The sequence below is a fragment of the Chrysochloris asiatica genome, unplaced genomic scaffold (assembly GCF_000296735.1).
Source record: "Chrysochloris asiatica unplaced genomic scaffold, ChrAsi1.0 scaffold00179, whole genome shotgun sequence".
Classification (NCBI taxonomy): Eukaryota; Metazoa; Chordata; class Mammalia; order Afrosoricida; family Chrysochloridae; genus Chrysochloris; species Chrysochloris asiatica.
In genome coordinates this window covers 2385808-2407002 of record NW_006408697.1, presented here as the reverse complement: position 1 = coordinate 2407002, position 21195 = coordinate 2385808, and the positions used below count along the sequence as shown (strand labels likewise).

The following is a 21195-nucleotide window of genomic DNA, read 5'->3' as shown; positions in this document are numbered from 1 at the left end:
GAAGGAGCTCTGGTAGCATAGTGGTTACGAATCAGGATGCTAATCTCATGGTCAACAGTTCGAAACTACCAGCTGTACCATGGGAGAAAGATGAGGCTTTCTGCTCCCGTAAAGATTACAGCCTTGAAAACCTACATAGGGTTGCTATGAGTCGGAACCAACTCCACGGCACATAACAACAACAACAGTGTGATGGCTGGAGTCCTGTTGTGGATAATGCACTGGACTGCAAGGTTGGTGGTTCAAATTCACCAGCCGCTCCTCGGAAACCCTATACACGGCCACTATGAGTCAGAACTGGCTTGATGGCTTGAACTGTGGTTGCCTTGGTAGGTCCAGACATTCCCCACCCCTAATATAGAGGAATGGCCAAACTTCGTCTCTCATACTTTGGACATTTTGTCAGGAGGGACCAGTCGCTGGAGAAGGATATCATGTTTGGTAAGGTGGAGGGTCAGAGAAAAAGAAAGAGACCCCCAAAAAGATGGATTGGCCAAGTGGCAACATTGATGAGCTCAAGTGTAGCAACAGTAGTGAGGCTGGCCCAGGGTCGGGCAGTGTTTTGTTCTGCTGTGCATAGGGTCGCTATGAGTCGGTATCGACTCAATGGCACCAAACAACAACAACAACAAATATAGAGCATTAAAATCTGTGCTCATCTTGCTACTAATGAATTTCCTTCTTACCTTTCCTAAAATAATCAGTCAGAGCTTTTATGCCTTTCTCAACGTTCATAGAAAACAAGTTCTGCATTATGTGTAGCATTCTTGTGTGTGAATTAGAGGGTAAAAGGAGACAAACCTTCCCTAAAGATAACCATGGCAGTCCCAGCTGCTGTCAGCACTGAGAGTCTTTGAAGAGCTGTAGCTTTTCACATAGTATCTCAAGCTAGTGAGGAGTGTGTGTGTGTAGAAAGCAGTTGTTTGCTCTTGGGAACCAGTTAAATGACATGGAGCTTCTTGCCTGCTGAAAGAACCATCAACTAACAGCCATATGTGTCTACTTTATTCAGTAATAAAAACAGTAAAATCAAATAAAGACACGTTTAATACTAATGGAAAAGGGTTTTAAAAAAAGCAATGAACAACCATTGCCTTAATTTCAGGTAGAAAGAAATCAATGAATTTAAGCTTCCAGGAAGTGTATTTGGTAGTGAATTCTATCAAAGTTGTTTTATCTTGTGCTGTTTTTGAAGGAGTCTTCTGTATCTGTCTTTAAACCTCCATGAGTCTTGCTTTTAATATGAACCCACAGGTGATTAAAATTTTTACAGGATTCAAACTTTATCCCTAGAAATAATTAGGTTAAACTTTTAGTCAAAATTTGCTTTAATGCTAACTTCAAAATACTTCTCCTGACAAAGATCCCATACAGGATGTATAGACATGAATCGGTGTGGTAGTTCTGTGTAGAATCCTTACCGTCCATGAAGGAGAGCCAGGTTCAATTCCCAGTCCACACAAGCTTGTGTGTTGCTAGGATACTGACAAAGAGTTGCCTGACTAAGATAGACTAGGAAGAAAGGCTTTGGACAGACAGCAACTGACAGATGTATAGACACGTCTGGTAAGGAAAAGCAAATGGTGAGAGAATTCACCCTGTTCTTGCCTTTCTTACTAGCGGAATAATACTAGATTCAACATCTTTGCCTTGTAAGCAAAGATTGTGTTGTGTTGTAGAAACCCCTCTAGTGCTGGATAGCGGCGCCTCTCCTGAACATGATGCTCCCATCCAGTGAGGCAAGTGTCCTTTGGAAGGAAAGAGCCAAGGGCGCAATGCAGTGCAAGCAGATACCTCTTTCTGCTCTGGACTTGGCCATTTAAAGCTGCGGCTGCCTAGCCGCTGCCTAGGAGTCTGACCGTTGCAGCCAAGAGAAAAGCCCAGTTAGCTTGGGGCAACTCTCTCTTTGTGACGCATCTCTTAAAAACCCCAAGTGTTTATTTTGAGCTTACACCCGTATCTCCTCATTTTATTTTGAAAGGTTAACCCTCATTTTTATTTTTGATAGTGAGCTGGACTACCATGATGCTGTGAATGTCAACGATCGGTGCCAGAAGATCTGTGACCAGTGGGACCGACTGGGGACACTTACTCAGAAGAGAAGAGAGGCCCTGGAGGTAAAGTCTTGTCAGACGCCTGTTGGTGTGAACTCTCTTCATAGAGGCTCTTTAATTATTTATGAGTTATTTTTATGTTCTTCTGTAATATTATATGGAGTCCTGGTGTGGTGCCGTGGGTTAATGTGCTGGACTGCAAAGGTGGTTTGAACCACAAGGTCAGCAGTTTGAGCTCACCAGCTGCTCCTCAGAAACCTTATACAGGGTCTCTATGGGCCGGACTGGGTTGACGGCACTTAATAACAACATCAAATGGTATTATGTGCATGTATATGTATTATATATGTTGATGTTGTTAAGTGCTGTTGAGTCGGTTCCAACTCATAGCATCCCTGTATAGGGTTTCCAAGGAGCAGCTGGTGGGCTTGAACTGCCAACCTTGTGGTTCGCAGTCCAGTGCTGATCCTACAGCACCATATATTTATGTATTTATGTATACATGCATATAATTTAAAAGATTATCTAGTAAACAGAGAATATAGTCTAGTGAAAGGACAATATAAATTGTGGTGTCTTTTGTCTTCACTAGGCATGGGGCTCTGGGAAAAATAAACTACTTCTCTGCACACCAGTGGCTAGAAAATGAGGAAGATACTCTGAGTTTATTATTGTCAATACTAGTTAGCTTAGAATTGATTCTAGCTCACGGCGACCCTGTTGTTAGAGTAGAATTGTGCTCCACAGGATTTTCTTTGCATTCTCTCTCGCATTCCTTTTTCAATTAATTTTTATTTTTTTATTTTTTTATTATGGGGAATATATGAACTCCAGAACATTTTCAATGTAGTGACATTGATTCCATTCTTCATGTTGTATGGCCACTTTCACTATCCAGAGTTTTCAGTGGCTGATATTTCAGAAGTTAACCACCAGGCTCTTCTTCCCAAGATCCTCTGGGTAGACTTGAAGCAATTCCAACCCTTTGGTAACAACCAAGCATGTTAACTGTTGGCCCCACCCTGGGAGTCCAAATTTCTCGTTATCCTTTAGTTATAAAGTGCCACTTGAGCTGGAAGCAACTTCCTATGCTGGAGGAGGGTAGGACAAAAAGGGTTGATGCAAATCAGAGGCATGTTTATTAAACACAAATATCAAAATGTACAGCTATTGCTTGTTGGCCTCTCCTCCATCTAGGTCTATACCCTTCTGAAGGCAGTGTTTCCTCCCTCGAACGCTTCACTGAAAAATTCTGTGCTGCATCTTTGATTCATGCCGCATCAAATGGCAGTTTTGGCATCCTTGAGGGACTCAACTCATGTTCCTTTGAAATGTTCTCTGAGTTTGGGGAACAAATAGAAATTATAACTAGCAAGATCAAAGCTGTAACGTAGATGTAGTAAGATTTACCAACAAAATTCTCCCAGGATAGCCCTTTCTATCCTCAAAGAATAAGCAGGTGCATTGGTATGATGGGATAAAAATCCTCAACTCCACTTTCCTGGTCTTTTTCTCACCAAGGCAGTTTTCCGTTTTCTTTAAAACTTCTTTCTATTAAGGCCCCAGGATCATTTATACTGATCTTTTGGGGGTGGGAGGGGGTGGAAATCTATCAAGATTATCACTTTGGAATGCCAAAAAGCAGTTGCCATACCTTTTGAGCTGGCTTCTGTCCTGAATATAATTAGCCCAGCAGATAACCTTTAGAAGTTTTGATTGGACCTTTTTTTTTTAAAGTCATCCTAATAAGACTAGGAATCCTGGTGTGGCGCTGAGGGTTAATGCACTAGACTGCAAAGTCAGTTTGAACCACAAAGTCAGCAGTTCGATCTCACCAGCTGCTCCTCAGAAACCCTATGCAGAATCACTATGGGTTGGAACTGACTTGACGGCACTTGAGAACAACAACAACAACAACAGTGAGACTGAGGCAACATATTACTGAGAGAACTTGTCTGCACCCATCATGGATTACAGAGTCATGTTTAAATATGTTTTGTTTGGAATAAACTCCTGCATGTATGAATTTTTACCCTAGTGGCAACACTTTTTGACTTACTTTCATATGTGGTTATCAGTTTTGGGTGTTTTTTTTTTTTTTAAAGTAGAGTATAGTATACTTTAAGTCCTTGTTGTGAAGTGCTGTCGAGTCAGTACCAACTCATAGCAACCCTCTATAGGGTTTCTGAAGAGCAAGTGGTGAGCTTGAACCACCGACCTTGCAGTTCAAAGTAACCTTGCATTAACCCACAGCGCCACACCAGGATTCCACTTTAGGTCCTTGGGTAATGCAAATGGCTTGCATTTGACCACTTACCTAAAGGTTGGCTGTTTGAACCCACCTTGGAAGTAGCTTGGAAGAAACGCCTGGTGATCTGCTTAAGTAAAGACTGCAGGCAAGAAAATCCGTATGGAGCTCAGTTCTACTGTGTAACAGGTGGGGTCTTCATTAGTGGGAATCAACTTGATAATAGGTTTGGTGGGGGGTTTTGTGTCTGTTTTTAGTAGAGTATTCATCCTTCCAAAAATAAAACTATGCTGGATGTTAATCAGTTCTCTTTGATTCAGAAGGTACTTGTGAAGCCTGAAGGGCATTAGTCTAATTATTTGAGCATAGTTCCTCTTTTTGCACACACATGCAACTGATGGGAAAGTTGTCATTAACAAAATGGCAGATAATAATAGACTATTCGGGAAGATATACTTGGATCTTCATTTTTTTTAGTATTTTGCGTATGATCATGCTTGCTTCCTTTTAACTAATCTTTAGAGGACTGAGAAGCTGCTAGAAACCATCGATCAGTTGCATCTGGAGTTTGCCAAGAGAGCTGCTCCCTTCAACAACTGGATGGAAGGCGCGATGGAGGATCTGCAAGATATGTTTATTGTCCACAGCATTGAAGAAATCCAGGTAACTGAGCTCCAACGCTGTACTCACACTGCATTGGAAAAGGATTTGAATTTAAATCTTGAATTCTGTTTTATTTATTTTTAACTAAGAAAAATGTGACTAAAAAGCCCAAATTAACATTTGAACCCTACCTTAAAAATGTGTTTACTGCTCTTTAATACACTGGACTACAAAGTCAGCTTGAACTGTGAGGTTGGTGGTTCAAACCCACCAGCCACTCCTTGGAAACCCTATACGGAGTCTCTGTGTGTCAGAATCGACTCGATGGCACTTAACACCAACAACTGTTTGCTGCAAACCAATTGATATCAACCCAGTTATGAGGAACACATCTAAAAATGTCTGTTCCTTAATAAAAAGTGATGAATCATTGATAAATACATACCCACACACTTGGGGTATTATTGGTGGAAAGGCTAAAGATTTCTGGTTGCTGACTTAACTGGCTTGCAAAATGTGTGTGTATCTGTGTTTATCATGATCTACAGCATCTTGTTAGGTCATAAAGCATTAAAAAACGTTATAAATTAGCACCTTCTGCCTCCCACTGACCCAAAATGCTCTGCTTATCATTTCTTCTGGGGCTTCAAAGTTGTAAACAAGACTTATCAGTAGTCACAGCAGGGAGGAGAGTTAACTCTCAAACAGCCAGGACTCAGTTTATTTAGGGATCATTGCACAATGAATTTGATGTATTATAGATTATAAACAGAAAATACTTCTTATTCTTTTTTGTGTAAAACATGTGTCGTCAAAAATAATAAAGACTGACGGCCGGGGGGCAGGCCTGTGGGGTGTACCCTTTGGTTGTTTGATGATGCATAGAGGGGATAGTAATCATTGCAACAAAACGAAATATGATAGGATGAATGTAAAGCTGGTGTTCTCCCATGTAAACTATCACATGATTCACAATAAAAACTTTTAAAACAACAAAAATAATAATAATAAAGAAAATAACGAAGCTTGAGATTTGACCCATACCTTCCTTACAAAAATAGCCTGGAAGGATTTGTACCTGGGCATGGTGTTAAGTGCCACTGAGTGGTTCTGACTCATAGGGACCCTGTATAGGATTTCCTAGGCTATAAATCTTTGTGGGCACAGAAAGCCTCATCTTTCTCCTGCACAGTGACTATTGGGCTCAAATCACCGACCTTGTGGTTCAGGGCTTGTCATATGAAGCCACTGCACCATCCTGCACATGTGCATGTTGTTGTTGTGAAGTGTCACCAAGACCGTGCTGATCCACAGAGACCTTGTATAGGGTTTCCAAGGAACATCTGGTGAGCTTGAACCGCTGACCTTACGGTTCAAATTAATTTGCAGTCTGGCGCATTAACTCATAGGGAAATGATGTCTTAAAGACTGCAATAGTGTACTGAAGGTAGTTCAGATGGTGTTTCTTGCATGCCCTCTTACATCCAGGGTAGTAGCTGTTTCCATTTTGAAATACTTAAGACTTCCTTGAAAGCCACACTCAATGCACAAAGTTGTGTCCTCATTTAGTGAAAGGACTGTCAGCAGCTCCTCTGTGGCAGCGTGACCCTCTCAGTTGAAAGTGGCAGTCGGGTCTTTCTGCAGCGGAATTTTAAGGGTGGCTGCTTTACACATTTGGTCTAAAGTGTAGGTTTGATAAATATATGTTTTCCAGAGTCTCCTAGGACAGTGTAGGTTTCTGTGGCCTTTCCTCTTTTAAAGACTCGAATGTGTTTCCTTGCTGCCTGAAGGTATAAAAGGAGCAGATGTTCTTTTTGTAGAACTACAAATGTGGAAGTGGTCATTTGGAAGCAGAAGCCGACTTTAGTTCCATCGTTAGTGGCATTACTCCCGCACCCATAGCTGCTGAGCTGTTTCTGATGCATATCGACCCCATATGACAAAGTACAGCTACCCCTGGGGGTCCCACAGGCTGCAAATCCTTATGGAAGCAGACGGCTGCATCTTTCTTGTGTGCAGTGGCTGATGGTTGGGAACCCAGTGCTTACCCACTAGTGCACCTTGTTAGTGGAGAGTAAACAATAGTTGGGGGCCAGAAATAATAAAAGCAAACCTTTTTTAAAAATTCATTTTTGAAGACTAGATTAATATTCACCAATTAAATAGATATTGTTGTGAAGTACAATTGAGTCAGTCTCCAAGGCTTTGAACTCCCATCATTTTGGTTAGCAGTCCAGTGCATATCCTACAGCGCCATACTGGGACTCCAAATAGACATTAATTCAGTCTTGCTGAATAGTCATCTTGATGTCTTCTTTCCATTTTCAAGGAACTTGACTTCTGCTCATGCGATCACTTTACTAAAACTTCCAGAATGTTTTCCTCCAGAGACTTCTGAAAGTATGTCCTCATGTGTGCAAAGGGGAGCATAGAAGCTTCCAAAATGAACACTAATGTCTGAGCCATTTTTCTTGACTTGTATCCCTGTTTTAGAGTCTGATTACGGCCCATGAGCAGTTCAAGGCCACATTGCCAGAGGCGGATGGAGAGAGACAGTCGATTGCAGCTATCCAGAACGAAGTAGAGAAAGTCATCCAGAGCTACCACATCCGCGTCAGCTCGAGCAATCCCTACAGCACTGTCACCATGGATGAACTCCGGGCTAAGTGGGACAAGGTGGGCACCCCCAGGATTGGAGCTGCTGTATAGGACATAAACTTCTGCCATTTTGACATGTGCCAGGATAAGTCCAAAAATATTGCTGCTAGGGCTCCAGTTCATACATATATGGTTGATCCCAAACAGAATGTGTTTAAACATGTCTTTGTGGCCAATGGATGGCTGCAGACAAGTTCTCTCAATAATAAATACACTTGTCTGAGTCTCATTAGAGTGCCTTCATACAAGATCCAATCAAAAGAATAGCTTTCAAAGGGATCTGCTGGGCCAGCTAGATAAAAGGCAAAGAGGTCAGCTCAGAAGATTATGGCACTTTATCTTTGATTCTACAGGCATAATCTTGACATATTTTCTTGAAGGACACAGGGTGATCATTAGGCTTCATAGGCCAAAAATTTAAAAACGACATGGTTGAGATAAAAAACAACTGGAAATTTCTACCAAGAATGTATTGTGCATGATCATTCTTTGAAGGTAGCAGGGTCTGTCCTGTGAGAATATCATTGGGAACCTTCTTCTCTCCGCCTTACAGCACTGATCTCACCCTTTCAGACATTGGTTTGCTCCCCAAACTCAAAGAGCATTTATAAGAAACACTATTTGACTCCCTCGAGGATGCCAATACTGACATTTTGACTTGGAGTCCTGGTGTAGCACTGTAGGATAAGCACTGGATTGTTAACTACAATGTCGACAGTTCAAACCTACAAGCTGCTCCTTGGAAACCCTACATAGGGCTGTTGTGAGTCAGAACTGACTCGACGGCACTTAACAACAACAACAAATCAAAGAACACAGAGTTTTTCAAGGAAGGGTTAGAAAGATGGCAACATTACCTTCAGAAGTGTCGAGTCCTAGGTGGAGGTTTTGTCAATAAACAGTAGTTTCACATCTTTATATTTTTGTTTTATAAAGGTTTCTATGATTTCATAGCAATACCTTTTGACTTATCCTGGTACACTTCAGTAGCATCAATACATTACACACAGTCCCCAAATTATAAGCAAATTCTTTCCGAGATCTGTCTGTAAGTTGAATTTGTATGAAAGTCAGACCAGTTAGGTATAGTTCATATCTAACATCAGTTAGTCAGATGTTTGTCTTGGTATATAGTGAATATATAATATGTATAGTATACCTTTCTATGTATAAAAAACATTAAACTTTCAATGTAAAACATCTTTAATATACTGTACAATATGATACATCAGATTCATTGTGCATTAATACTAATAATGTTTCCATGCACATCACGGAGTAGCACTTAGAGTCTGCTTGCTGCCCACGAGCAGTTCAAGTCCACATTGCCGGAGGCAGATGGAGAAACATGATGCATCTCTGTTATCCAGAACACAGTGAAGAAGGTGATTCAGAACTGCACCATCCGAATCAGCATGAGCAACCCAAACAACACAATCACGGGGGATGAACTCCAGGCCAAATGGAACAAGGTGGGCGCTTAGAGGAGTTGATGCATTAGACACTAAAGGCCTAAGACCAGAAGAGTTGTGGGATGACATCAAGAACCTCATACAGGAAGAATGCAAAAGGTCATTAAGGAGACAAGAAAGAAGGAAAAAACCAAAATGGCTATCGGAAGAGACTCTAAAACTTACTCTCCAGCATATTTATGCTAAAGCAAATGGAAGAAATAAGGAGGGAAAAGAACTGAACAGAAAATTTCAAAGGGCAGCTTGAGAAGACATAGTCAAGTATTATAATGAAATGTATAAAGACCTGGAGTTAGAAAACCAAAAGGGAAGAACACACTCAGCATTTCTCAAGCTTCCAATCAGTTGGCCAGTTAGCTGTCTTCCAAATTTCTTGGCAGAGATGAGTGAGTGCCTCCAGCGCACTCTTCTTCTCTTGAAGGAGAAATTCAAGTCTTGACTTCTAATTGGGAAGGATTCTATGGGCAAAATATTGAATAATGCAGAAAACATCAAAAGAAGACTTTACCAAAAAGAAATGGTTGGTGTTCAGCCATTTCTAGAAGTAGCATATGATCAAGAGCCAATGGTACTAAAGGAAGAAGCCCAAGGTGCACTGAAGGCAAAGAACAAGGCTCTGGGAATTGATGAAATTTAAATGTTTCAACAAACTGAAGCAGTCTGTGCCTGACGCCTGGTCCCAGGCACAGTAGAGGCTGTGCAAGACAGAGTGTTACTGGCCAAGAAGTTGGCAAGGCCATGGACTGGCCATTATCCTGGGTACCAGGAGGGCATGGGAACAGACTGAAGCAGCACTGGAGGCACTCACTCATCTCTGCCAAGAAATCTGGAAGACAGCTACCTGGTCAACTGATTGGAAGAGATCCGTATTTGTGCCCATTCTAAAGAGAAGTGACCCAACGGAACGCAGAAATCATCGAACAATATCATTAACATCACATGCAAGTAAAATTTTGCTAAAGATAATTGAAAAATGGCTGCAATGTACATTAATAGGGAACTGCCAGAGATTCCTGGTGTGGCACTATGGGTTAATGCGCCAGACTACAAAGCCATTTGAACTGCAAGGTCAGCAGTTCAAGCTCACCAGCTGCTCCTCAGAAACCCTATACAGGGTGCTATGGGTCGGAATCAACTCAATGGCACTGTACAGCAGCAGCAGACAGAGGTTCAAGCCAGATTCAGACCACGACATGGAAGGGATATCATTGCTGATGTCATATTGATCTTGGCTGAAAGCAGAGAATACAAGAAAGATGTCTACATGTGCTTTATTGACTACATAAAGGCTTTTGAATGTGTGAATCATGACAAGCTGTGGACAACATTGCAAAGAATGGGTACTTATGTTCATGAGGACCCTGTACATAGACCAAGAGGTAGTTCTTCAAACAGAACAAGGGAATACTGAATGGTTTAGAATCTAGAAAGGTGTGTGCCAGGATTATATTATTTCACCACACTTACTCAATCTGTATGCTGAGCAAATAATCCAAGAAGCTGTATTATATGAAGAAGAACCTGGCATCAGGATTGGAGAAAGACTCATTAACAACCTGTGATATGCAGATGATATAACCTTGCTTGCTGAAAGTGTAAGTGGACTTAAATTACTGATGAAGATCAAAGACCCTGCTTTCAATATGGGTTGCACCTCAGCATAAAGAAAACAAGAATCTTCACAAATGGGCCAATAAATAACTTCATGATAAATGGAGAAAAGATTGACATTGTCAAAGACTTTATTTTGCTTGGATCTACTATCAATACTCATGAAAGCAGCAGTCAAGAAAATCAAATGACGCATTGCATTAGGCAAATCTGTTGCACAAAACTTCTTTAATGTGTTCAACAGCAAAGACATCAGTTGAGGACTAAGGTGTGTCTGACCCAAGCCATGGTACTTTCAATAGCCTCATATGCTTGTGAAAGTTGGATGATGAGTAAGGAAGACCATAGAAGAATTGATGCATTTGAGCAATGATGTTGGAGGAGGATATTAAAAGTACCATGGACTGTCTGAAGAGTTGTTAGAAGAAGAAGTACAGCCAGAATGCGATGTTGGCGAAACTTCATCTCTCATACTTTGGACATATTATCAGGAGAGACCAGCCCTTAGAGAAGGACATCATGCTTGACAAAGTGGAGGAGGTACAGCAAAAAAGAGGAAGACTCTCCCCCAACAAGATGGCTTGACACAGTGGCAGCAGCAATGAGCCAAGTGTAACAATGTTTGTGAGGATGGTGCAGGACTGGGCAGTGTTCCGTTCTGTTGTACATAAAGTCGCTATGAGTTGGAACCGACTGGACAACACCTAGCAACAACAACAAAGCAGCACTCATTTGCTGTCATGAAACATTGACTGTACCTCAGATGGTTACTATAACAGGCTTTCTGAAGGTTGGTTCACCATTACTTTGTATAGAAATTGAACTGTGAGCATCAGCAGTCTCTATTTCCAGGTTTTCCATCCCCATAAGAAGATACTCGGCTTCCTTGGGGAATTCGAGTAGCTGTCCAAATCTGTGTCACGATCAGAATTTTCATTCATCCCAAATGTACTTCTCATTTCACAGATGAGATATGTTGCCGTTCAACAGCTTCTACTGTTTGTGGGGAAAGAAAATAGAGATTAATTTCCTTAAGGAAGAGAACTTCGTAAATATTGGCAAAAACTAGTAGTACAGGTTATGATAATACCATAAGGGAGACAGTTCTTAGAATCCCAGCTGAAAATTTGATAGAATCATCTTGCCTATAAGTACTTCATTTCAGAATGTTCACAACAGAGATCAACAGTCCCCCAAACATGTGCATTTTAAATGCAGAAAAATTGCTTTGAAAACTGTATCTGGGGAGCTAACGTATTCCTACTAATTTTCGCCCTGTAGAATTTTGGGAAACTGCCTATAGATTGTATAGTCAAAATGGGATCATTTGAGCTTTTTTGTTTCATTCTTAGAAGAAATTTCTTTTCATGTCAAGTATTTGTAAATTTCAACTAGAGACAGTGTAAGTAAAGATGTCATTTCCCCCTCCTCTGCGTTCACTAACCCTCTGCACTCTAGACCAGGCCCCCACAGGACAGGGGCTGCAGGCTGAGAGCCCCTGGCTGGAGGAATCCTCAGCCTTGGTGTCTTCAGGCTTCCAGCTACACTAGGTGACTCTAGGTGGCAGTCAACACTCCACTGAGCTCTCCTGTTCTTTGGAGGAGGGATACTTGGTAATATTTTGAAGCAAGACTCATGTGCTTTAGAACCTGGGCTAAGCAGACAGCAAGGTAGATGTGCTGGAAGAGTGGTGAAGAGCCAGAATTATGGGTTCCTGGGGAGGGCCAAGCTTGTACTGAAAGCTTAGACACTGCCTATGAAGTGCTGTCTCATAGAGCAGGCTTGGCAAATGTCAGCTTCCTCCTCCCCAGTTCTTCCATTTCCTTCTTGTCCTTTCTGCTCTCTCTTCTTACCCCTTCTTTCTAACTCCTCCCCTGACCTCTCTGCTCCCCTCCTCTTGGACTGTGACCTCCTCCCATGGTCATGCCTGTGTTGTCATTGGGCTGGATTTGGATTTTCATTGTCATTGGTCTCTCTCCTGTGTTGTCATTGGGCTGACAGGTGAAGCAGCTCGTGCCAGTTCGGGACCAGTCCCTGCAAGAGGAACTGGCTCGCCAGCATGCTAATGAGCGATTGCGGCGCCAGTTTGCTGGGCAGGCCAACGCCATCGGGCCCTGGATCCAGAACAAGATGGAGGTACGGCAGCGCCCTTCAGAGAGCATCTCACAGGCCTTGAGAGTCCCCCCCGGTACACTCAGCTTGTAAATGGCACCTCTTGTGTGATGATTCTGGTAGTTATGTATAGATATAGTCAGTGCTATGCTTTCTTTTCCATCCCTGACTGTTAGAGAGTGTGTGTACACGTCTAACAAGGGATACAGGGGCATGCTGAGGAAAGGGCAGGGTTTTTCTGCTGAGATCTGGTTGTTTTATTATTAAGAAAGATGACAGAACTCTTTCTCAGTTTTTGACCTGAATTTTTAGCCGTTCCATAACGAACGAGAACATGTGGAGAATCACAAATACATCACGTTTTTAGACTATTTAAGGCAAAGTCATCTTTGAATGACACTGATTTCTGGGTTTGTCCTGTCACCAAGAGACATTTATTAAGTTCACTTAGTCCTCTCCTTATCTCCCTTCTGGTGATCAAATATTCATTTTTCTGTTAAAAGAGGAAAACATCTAAAAACATGAAATCTTGTGATTGAGCAAGTACCCAGCGGTCTACGTGACAGCTCCATTCATGCGTCACATGACTGCCCCCTCCGGAGCAGAGTCCGGCTGACCGAGGGCGTTTCATCCCAGTGCAGCAAGGTTGAAGTGACTCCCTTCCTACCTGCTTGGCTCCTCTGTTTTGAGTCTTGGTTGACTTTTTCCCATGCTTTATGCTGACTAGACTAGACCCAGACCATGCTGCTTTTGTGATACATTCCTGGTTCCCGTTCCGTCTGAGATGATCCAAGCAACTTTGCTGCTGCCCATGGCCAGCTTAGTACCTGAATAAAGGAACAATGGCACCCACATCGTTAGCTTAACGGCTTACTGACTTTGTCCCCCTGTCTCCCGTTCCGTCTGTCAGGAGATTGCCCGGAGCTCCATCCAGATCACGGGAGCCCTGGAAGACCAGATGAACCAGCTGAAGCAGTACGAGCACAACATCGTCAACTATAAGAACAACATTGACAAGCTCGAGGGCGATCACCAGCTCATCCAGGAGGCTCTGGTCTTTGACAACAAGCACACTAACTACACGATGGAGGTACAGGCTTGGATTTCTCCTCTAGCTGCCTGTCACTTCGTTGCCTTTTCGGGGTGGGTTTTTCCACACCCTTGTCTCGTATTTGTCCCTGTTATGTTCTACAAGCATAGGAATTAGGGGTCTGTAAGCCTTTCCTCTGTATGTGATAAAGCTTTGTGAATTCTGTCATGCAGGAGACACGTGGAAACCACCCTCAGCAGCAGCCACATCATTACCACTCCAGTGAATCCATTACACTTTCACAGCAAAAGTGTCACCAATTGGGCAAAAGTTGCTTTTTCTCTAGTTTTTCCGAGTTTGATCTCCCAAAAGCCATCGGGTACACTCCAGGGTCCATCCTTCTACCTGATACATAGAAAACACATTTTAATGACAAGAATATACTAATCCAGTGACAATTGTGATGCAACTTTCTGAGTATTTCCTACGATAGAATCTTGCAAAAAGTGGGAAAGTAGAATTTAAAAAGTGTGCGGGAAGTCTTATAGTAAGCTCTACTTATATCCTTTCAGGTCAGTTTTCTTGTTATGAAAATGGAGAGGCAAAATTAATGTGCTGAAAGAGCCCAGACTTGACTAGTTCCTCTTTTTCCTGGTAGCACATTCGCGTTGGATGGGAGTTGCTGCTGACAACCATCGCCAGAACCATCAATGAAGTGGAGACCCAGATCCTCACACGAGATGCTAAGGGCATCACCCAGGAGCAGATGAATGAGTTCAGAGCCTCCTTCAACCACTTTGACAGGGTACAGAATTTTCTCTAGTGATTGGAAAGTCAGCCTTTAAAATGCATCCGCTGATATTCATGTTGTCATGGTGTTTCCAAAACTACTTTCAAGGCAACAGGGTACTTGTCAATGCCAAAGGAAAAGAGCCACAAAAATGAGACATTCTTTGGAAGACCACATGTTGCTCATGGTGACATGAAGTCGTTTTATACTTACCCCTTAATAGGGTAGTAAATATTTGATGTTGATATCAACGCTGGATTTGTTCTAAGTGAAAGTGTATCCTTAACAAAAAGTGGTTGATGAATTTCAGTCATTTTCCAAAGAATTACATATGAAGAGACTTCAAAAATTTTGTAGAAAAATGGAATTTTTCCATGAACTTTTTAAACCCCTCCCCTTCCACCCTCAATTAAAATTTGGACTCCTGATGTGGCACTATAGGATCAGCACTGGACTTCAAACCACAAGGTTGGAAGTTCAAACCCACCAATTACTCCTCGGAAACCCTAAACAGGGTTGCTTTAAGTTGGACCCGTTTGTGGTTCAAACTGACCTTATGGTCCAGGGCTTTATCCCACAGCACCATACCAGGACTCTACATTACTTTGTATGGGAACCTGTTTAGCGTTTTACAAATATCAGTAGATGCTTCCTATAATTAGCCATCATACTAGACCAGCCAGATAAACGTTTCGACAATGGTCTTCTGGTCAGGGAGCTAACTGAGGCATGAAAAATAATGACATACAGAGTTAGCTATTGATGTTACGTGGTTTCATTACAACTTTAATATTCAGAAACATGCTATAATTATTGTAGTGCTCTCTTGACCCGTTTGTAAAATTCCCCAAAGAGATTTAGCTAAGACAGAAATCTGACAGAACTTGGTATGATAGGAGATATAAGGTAGAGGAGATAAGTTTTAAATGGCATGGAAATCTCAAACTCTGAGAACACAGGAAAGGGGTTCGAGTGAGTCAGAGCTAAGGAGCCGTTGCAGCCAATAGGTGCCTGGGCAGTTAAAACCATCCCGAGTTTAAGGCTGAACCTGTGGGAGTCACCACATGATTGTGGGCGTGAGGGAAGAAATGCTGGTGAGTGGGAAGAGATGGGGCCCAGATCTTAGGGAGTTACTACATTCAGAACAAAATAGGGAACACTGCAGGAAGCCAGCTGAGAATACTGAGTATTCTTGAGTGCTGCTGAGGAGGGAGGGGAGTAGCTGAGGGTTAAACACGGTGGTAGCAGGTGGTAGCAGATGAAATTGATGTTAAGACCTCGTATGTTAGCTTTGGGGCAGACTACTACGTGGAGTCCTGGTGTGGTGCTGTGGGTTAATGCACTGGATTGTAAGGTTGGATTGAACCGCAAGATCGGTGGTTCAAGCTCACCAGCCGCTCCTTGGATACCCTATATAGGGTTGCCATGAGTCGGAACTGACTCAATGGCACTTAACAACAACTACACGTGCAAATGAAAACACCAGAAAATAACTTTCATTTAATAATCAGTTTAGCCAGTCTAAGTGTTTTTCTTATCCTTTAATTTATTTTTATGCTTGAACCTAAACCAGCCCTTCAAAATCCTCAAGCCATACCCATCCCATCATATCTAGGGACATGTGTGAACTCATCTGTTTCGGCAGGGTTTAGGCTGCTGTGTTCCCCGACTTAGCCATTTCTCAGCTGTGAAAGCGGTAGTCTTCTTCCTCTGCAGACCCTCACTGGATTTTCAGATGAGGCTGAGCTTGCCACTCAGTCTGACCCAACAGCCCAGAAGTGGTTGCAGAATAGCTTTCCCATTGTGTGAGTGCACTAGGAAAGCCATCATCTTTGGGGAATTTTACAAACATGCCAAGAGAGCATTACAGTCTCTCAGAACATTTACGGTGTGTTCAGCCCTCACTAGGCGGCAGCAGTTACCTCCTGACTAGCTGTTTCCATAGCGTGAGATAGTCTGCTTGAGTTTTTGTCTAGTCTTAGCCCCCTGCCTCCGGTCTTTGTTCATTTTTAAGAAGCCGTTTTGTGGCATCCTGTATTGTATTGGCTCCATCTGCCCTATAATTCGGTGACGACCCTCGTGGTCTCGACCCAGCTTCATGCGACACCTCTCTGACTGGATTTTGGTCTTGGTGCTCTGCTAACTTTATCAAGTGCTGTCACTCGCATTCACCTTCCTTGCTCTCTCTTTTTGTCACAGAGGAAGAATGGCCTGATGGATCATGAAGATTTCAGAGCCTGCCTAATTTCCATGGGTTATGATCTGGTATGACAGAAATTCAGACTTTACTAAAGATTTGACATTGCCTTGAAAGTAACTTTATATTTTAAGAAATAAATAGCCTGAAGTATTTTTCATAGTACTGTAGTACATTTAGAAATGATCTGTTTTCATTGGATAGGAAGATAATTTCTAAAGATCGAACCACCTGATACTCTATACAAATAATTTTGCAGTCAGAAGATAGAATTTTGTTCAGTAATTGGTCAGATTCTTTCTAGTGACTTTTGAAAACTCCTTTATTGAAATCTAATTCATGTACTTCACAAGTCACACATTTAAAGTGTACAATTCATTAGTTTGTAGTCTCCTAATGACTTTTCACATTTTTTTCCTGAATGTGCTAGATGGAGCCCTAGTGGGTTAGGTGTTGGACTGCTGCCTACGAGGTGGTGGTCCAAACCCAACAGCTCCTCTGTAGGAGAAAGATGAATCTAGGTGCTTCCGTAAAGCTCTAAGTCTGGGACAGCCTATGTAGGGTCATTCTGAGTCCCGGTGAGCTTAGTGTCAGTGGGGTTGTTTTGTTAATATTTTAAGGACAAATGTCTCTTCTAATAAATCAGCCAAGAAGAGTGCCTCTTTCCCCTTGGGCTGTATTAGTCCCAGCGCACCTCCATATTTCTGCTTCTCAACAATGCATATATTGAACAAGAGTTGCTTTGAGCCCTTTCTGACCTTTCAAATCAAAGCATTAGAGCCAATGTCTAAACAGGCTTGTTCTATTTAGCAATTCTCAGTTGCAGTCTCAGAAAAGGCCCAACGAGCTCTGAATCCCTCTTCCGAAATCACATTAACAAATGCAGCATGGGTCCTAAGAGAGAAGGATGCTCTGGTTTGCTGCTGCACTGCCTTAAAGTTCTTTGATGGCAATAAAACTTACATCACTCATTAGGGGAGTTTCTCGCAAAGGAAATATACCCATTACCATTAAGTATATACTGACTCTTGGTGAACCCATGTGTGTGTTTCAGACTTGAACTCTGCTCCATAGGATTCTCAATGGCTGCTTTTTCATAAGTTGATTGCCAGACCTTTCTTCTGCTACACCACTGGGCAGACTCAGGCATCCAACATTTCAGTTAGCTGTTAATCGTGGTAACTGCTTGTAAATGCCCGAACTACCCATAGGGCATATTTAAATTTTTTAACAAAAAGGAACTTGTGTGTCAGTTAGTAAAAGAATAAGAACCACCACCTTGTTGGTCATTGTGTGTTGTTGAAGGACAGGCTTCTTTGTAACCTTGCCTCAGGGTGAAGCTGAGTTTGCCCGCATCATGACCCTCGTTGACCCCAACGGACAAGGCACTGTGACCTTCCAGTCCTTCATTGACTTCATGACGAGGGAGACCGCTGACACCGACACCGCCGAGCAGGTCATCGCCTCCTTCCGAATCCTGGCTTCCGACAAGGTGCGTGCGCCTCTTTGAGCATGAGGGTCCCAGCTCATTCTAACATAGGAACCCCTTCACAAGTAAAGGCCTTGTCCCGCTAGTGCACCTGGCCCAACATCAGCACAAATTTCAGAAAGTGGTGCATAAACATCCCAGTCACTGTCCCAGAAGAGAGAAAATTCACCTTCTCTTCCTGGTGTTGGTGTTTTATAAAAGGAACATTTGAGTTTTCTAGCAGAGACCAATAAGGTATGTGTTACGCTTGAAACCAGGAACTTTCTCATAGGATCTGTGGCCTCGGCTTTGTGACTCATCACTGGAGCAAAGTTCAGTATAACCATTCAGTCATTTTAACAGTTGGCAAGCTCTTTAGTATGCATAGCCTAGAAATTAAGTAGGAGCTTAATTGCAACTTCAGAATTTTTGATTTTCACTCCCAAAACAATAAGCACATCTCAGTATGTATAAATTCAATTTAAGATATTACTCTTTTATTCTATGTGCTAGCTGAGAGGGAAACAAAGAAGTGAGAATCCGAAAACCCATCACAGATCTGTGGTTATTGCCCTAAAAGAAGTAGACAAAACAACGTGTCTGGATCATTGACTGTGAGGTCTGAGGGGAAAGCACTCGGCTGGTTTAGAAGACAAAAGTAATGGCTCATGCCACCCTCGAACACAGTTCTACTACTATAAATCATAACATGCTACTTGTGATTGACTTATTTTGACACTTACCAACCACTCTGCCTTACCAGAATTGTCTAATTTCTCATTGGACATTTGACAAAATACCACGTTCCATTGTTAAATGTGTTTTATCTGTTTTCAAGAGTGGTATTCTTCAGTGACAGTATACTTCTAGTTTGTAGTAAGCACAGCAGGAAAATGATCCCATATTCTAAAAGCACATACACCTTGTTTTTGGGTTTTTTTTGAAACTTTTTATTGTGAGTGGAATGAAGGTTTCCAGAGATCATCAGTTTTACATCCAACAAATCACACAGTTTGGTTCATCTCAATGGTGGTAACCCTCTTCAGGTAACAACAGCTGGTCTGCTTTCTGCAGTTCCTATTCCCATTCCACGCTCCTTCCCAACCCCTCTGACCCTTATCCCCAGGTAAATGGTGCCCTTTTGATCTTGAATGGCTGACCATTCATACATCACCAGTGTTGTTGTCCCCCCTATATACGTGTCCAGCGCTTGGTTGAAAATTGGACCATGAAGGCGAGTTCCATTCCAGATCTGCAGGGTGGCCAAGGGCCATAGTTTCAGGTTCCTCCAGTCTCTTTCTAACTAGTAAACCCAGTCTTTTTTCCTCATTTTGCATTTTGTTCCACGTTGTCTCCCTCTCTATCTGGAGCCTTTAACGTGATCCTTTTCAAAGCAGTTGGTAGTGGTAGCCAGGCACAATCTACAGCTAGTTCTGGTCTCAGAGTTGTGGAGACAGATGTTCATGGGCACGCACACTTTTAAAATAAGCGCATCCCTTGTGCTGAGCTAGATATCCCTGTGTTCTCAGCTACCTGCTCCTTTGTCCTTAGACCTCTCCGATATGAGATGGGTCATAATATTTCTCACTCACATTCTGTCTCGGCTTGGGAGACACTGATGATTGTGCTACATGTGCCTTTATTTTTACCTGCTGGTAAAAACAGGAATCATAAAGGCACATTTTTACTGGTTTTCTGGCACCCTACCTATTAGACTCCCTACCTTGAGCCCTTTTTTTCAAAAGAATACTAAACAAATGCAAGAAATGTGTTCATCTCAAAAGCTTTAGTGTTCTGATGTTTTGGGGAATTAATTTTGCGTGCTTTTTTCCAGCCATACATCCTGGCAGACGAACTGCGTCGTGAGCTGCCTCCGGATCAAGCCCAGTACTGCATCAAGAGGATGCCTGCCTACTCCGGCCCAGGCAGCGTGCCCGGCGCCCTGGATTATGCAGCCTTCTCATCTGCACTCTATGGGGAAAGCGATCTGTGATCCTAAGGTTCTGTAACCCTTGATCCCAGCAGAACACAATAAAAGCTGAAGTCACAGTTGGTTTTCTGAAAACTTTGACAAGCATTTTTAAGATGGGGTAAAAATGAATTTTGGAGCTCAGTAATTGTCAACAATATAACATGGTTACAGTGAACTTTCTATAGTACATGCCATAGGATGCTTCATAAATAGGTTTATTAATTTTTAGTGAATTGCATTGAAATATCAGGTGTGTTTGTTTCTTTGATTTAACAAACCAAACTACTTGAGTAATATGAAGCTAGGAGGATGTAGAGACAGAACAAAAGTGAAAAATGTGAAAATCCAAAATATCCAAAATTAGAGATCAGGGGAAAAAAAAAATCACAAATCGGTAAATACGTGGTTTTTAAAAACTATGTGATTTTCCTTAGGGGATATATTTGGGACATCAGTGTTTATTTTCTTGCCTAGCCAAAGAGTAGCTTTATTTAAATATAAATGGTACTGTAGTTTCATTACTTGAATCTGTGAGATGGAGCTTACAGGGAGGGAATAGAAACAGATTATGTAGAAGGTCTCTTAGTCCTTCAGCGTTTTAAAATAGAGGTTGTAGGCAGCTCTTTGTTATTGAGCTAGGTAGTCCATGTAGTGGATTTTGATGCCTTACTTACTCCCTAACACAGGGAAACGGGGAAACACTGTAGTCAGTTTACTTGCCAGAGAGGAAGATGAAGTTGCTAGGTAAAATTAGTTTTTCTAGGAATATTTTTTGATTCCAGGTTTTCAGATTTCTTCTAGAGCTTGTTAAGCGCTGGTTCCCAGTTGTAAGTGTGCTGTTGTTTTGTTTGTTTTCTAATTTAAATAAACAGGTTTCAATAGTAACGATTCATAACAGGAAACCAGGCAGAAACCAGTCTGCTTATAGCTCTCCAGACAGAACTTCTCCTTTCTGCCTTTTGTTTTATTATCTATTAAGG

General features: G+C 42.1%; 1 protein-coding gene across 1 annotated transcript in view; it reads left to right on the top strand.

Moving 5' to 3' along the window:
• ACTN2 (actinin, alpha 2) overlaps nucleotides 1–20616 on the top strand; it is a 104307-nt gene extending 83691 nt beyond the window's left edge. Inside the window, exons 13-21 of the mRNA XM_006872001.1 lie at nucleotides 2009–2117; nucleotides 4825–4965; nucleotides 7399–7581; nucleotides 12648–12782; nucleotides 13669–13848; nucleotides 14447–14593; nucleotides 16778–16843; nucleotides 18109–18267; nucleotides 20078–20616. Of these exons, the coding sequence (XP_006872063.1) occupies nucleotides 2009–2117; nucleotides 4825–4965; nucleotides 7399–7581; nucleotides 12648–12782; nucleotides 13669–13848; nucleotides 14447–14593; nucleotides 16778–16843; nucleotides 18109–18267; nucleotides 20078–20236 (1279 nt within the window). The 3' untranslated portion in view covers nucleotides 20237–20616. The remainder of the gene's footprint in view (nucleotides 1–2008; nucleotides 2118–4824; nucleotides 4966–7398; nucleotides 7582–12647; nucleotides 12783–13668; nucleotides 13849–14446; nucleotides 14594–16777; nucleotides 16844–18108; nucleotides 18268–20077) is intronic.
• The last annotated feature ends 579 nt before the right edge of the window (nucleotides 20617–21195 follow it).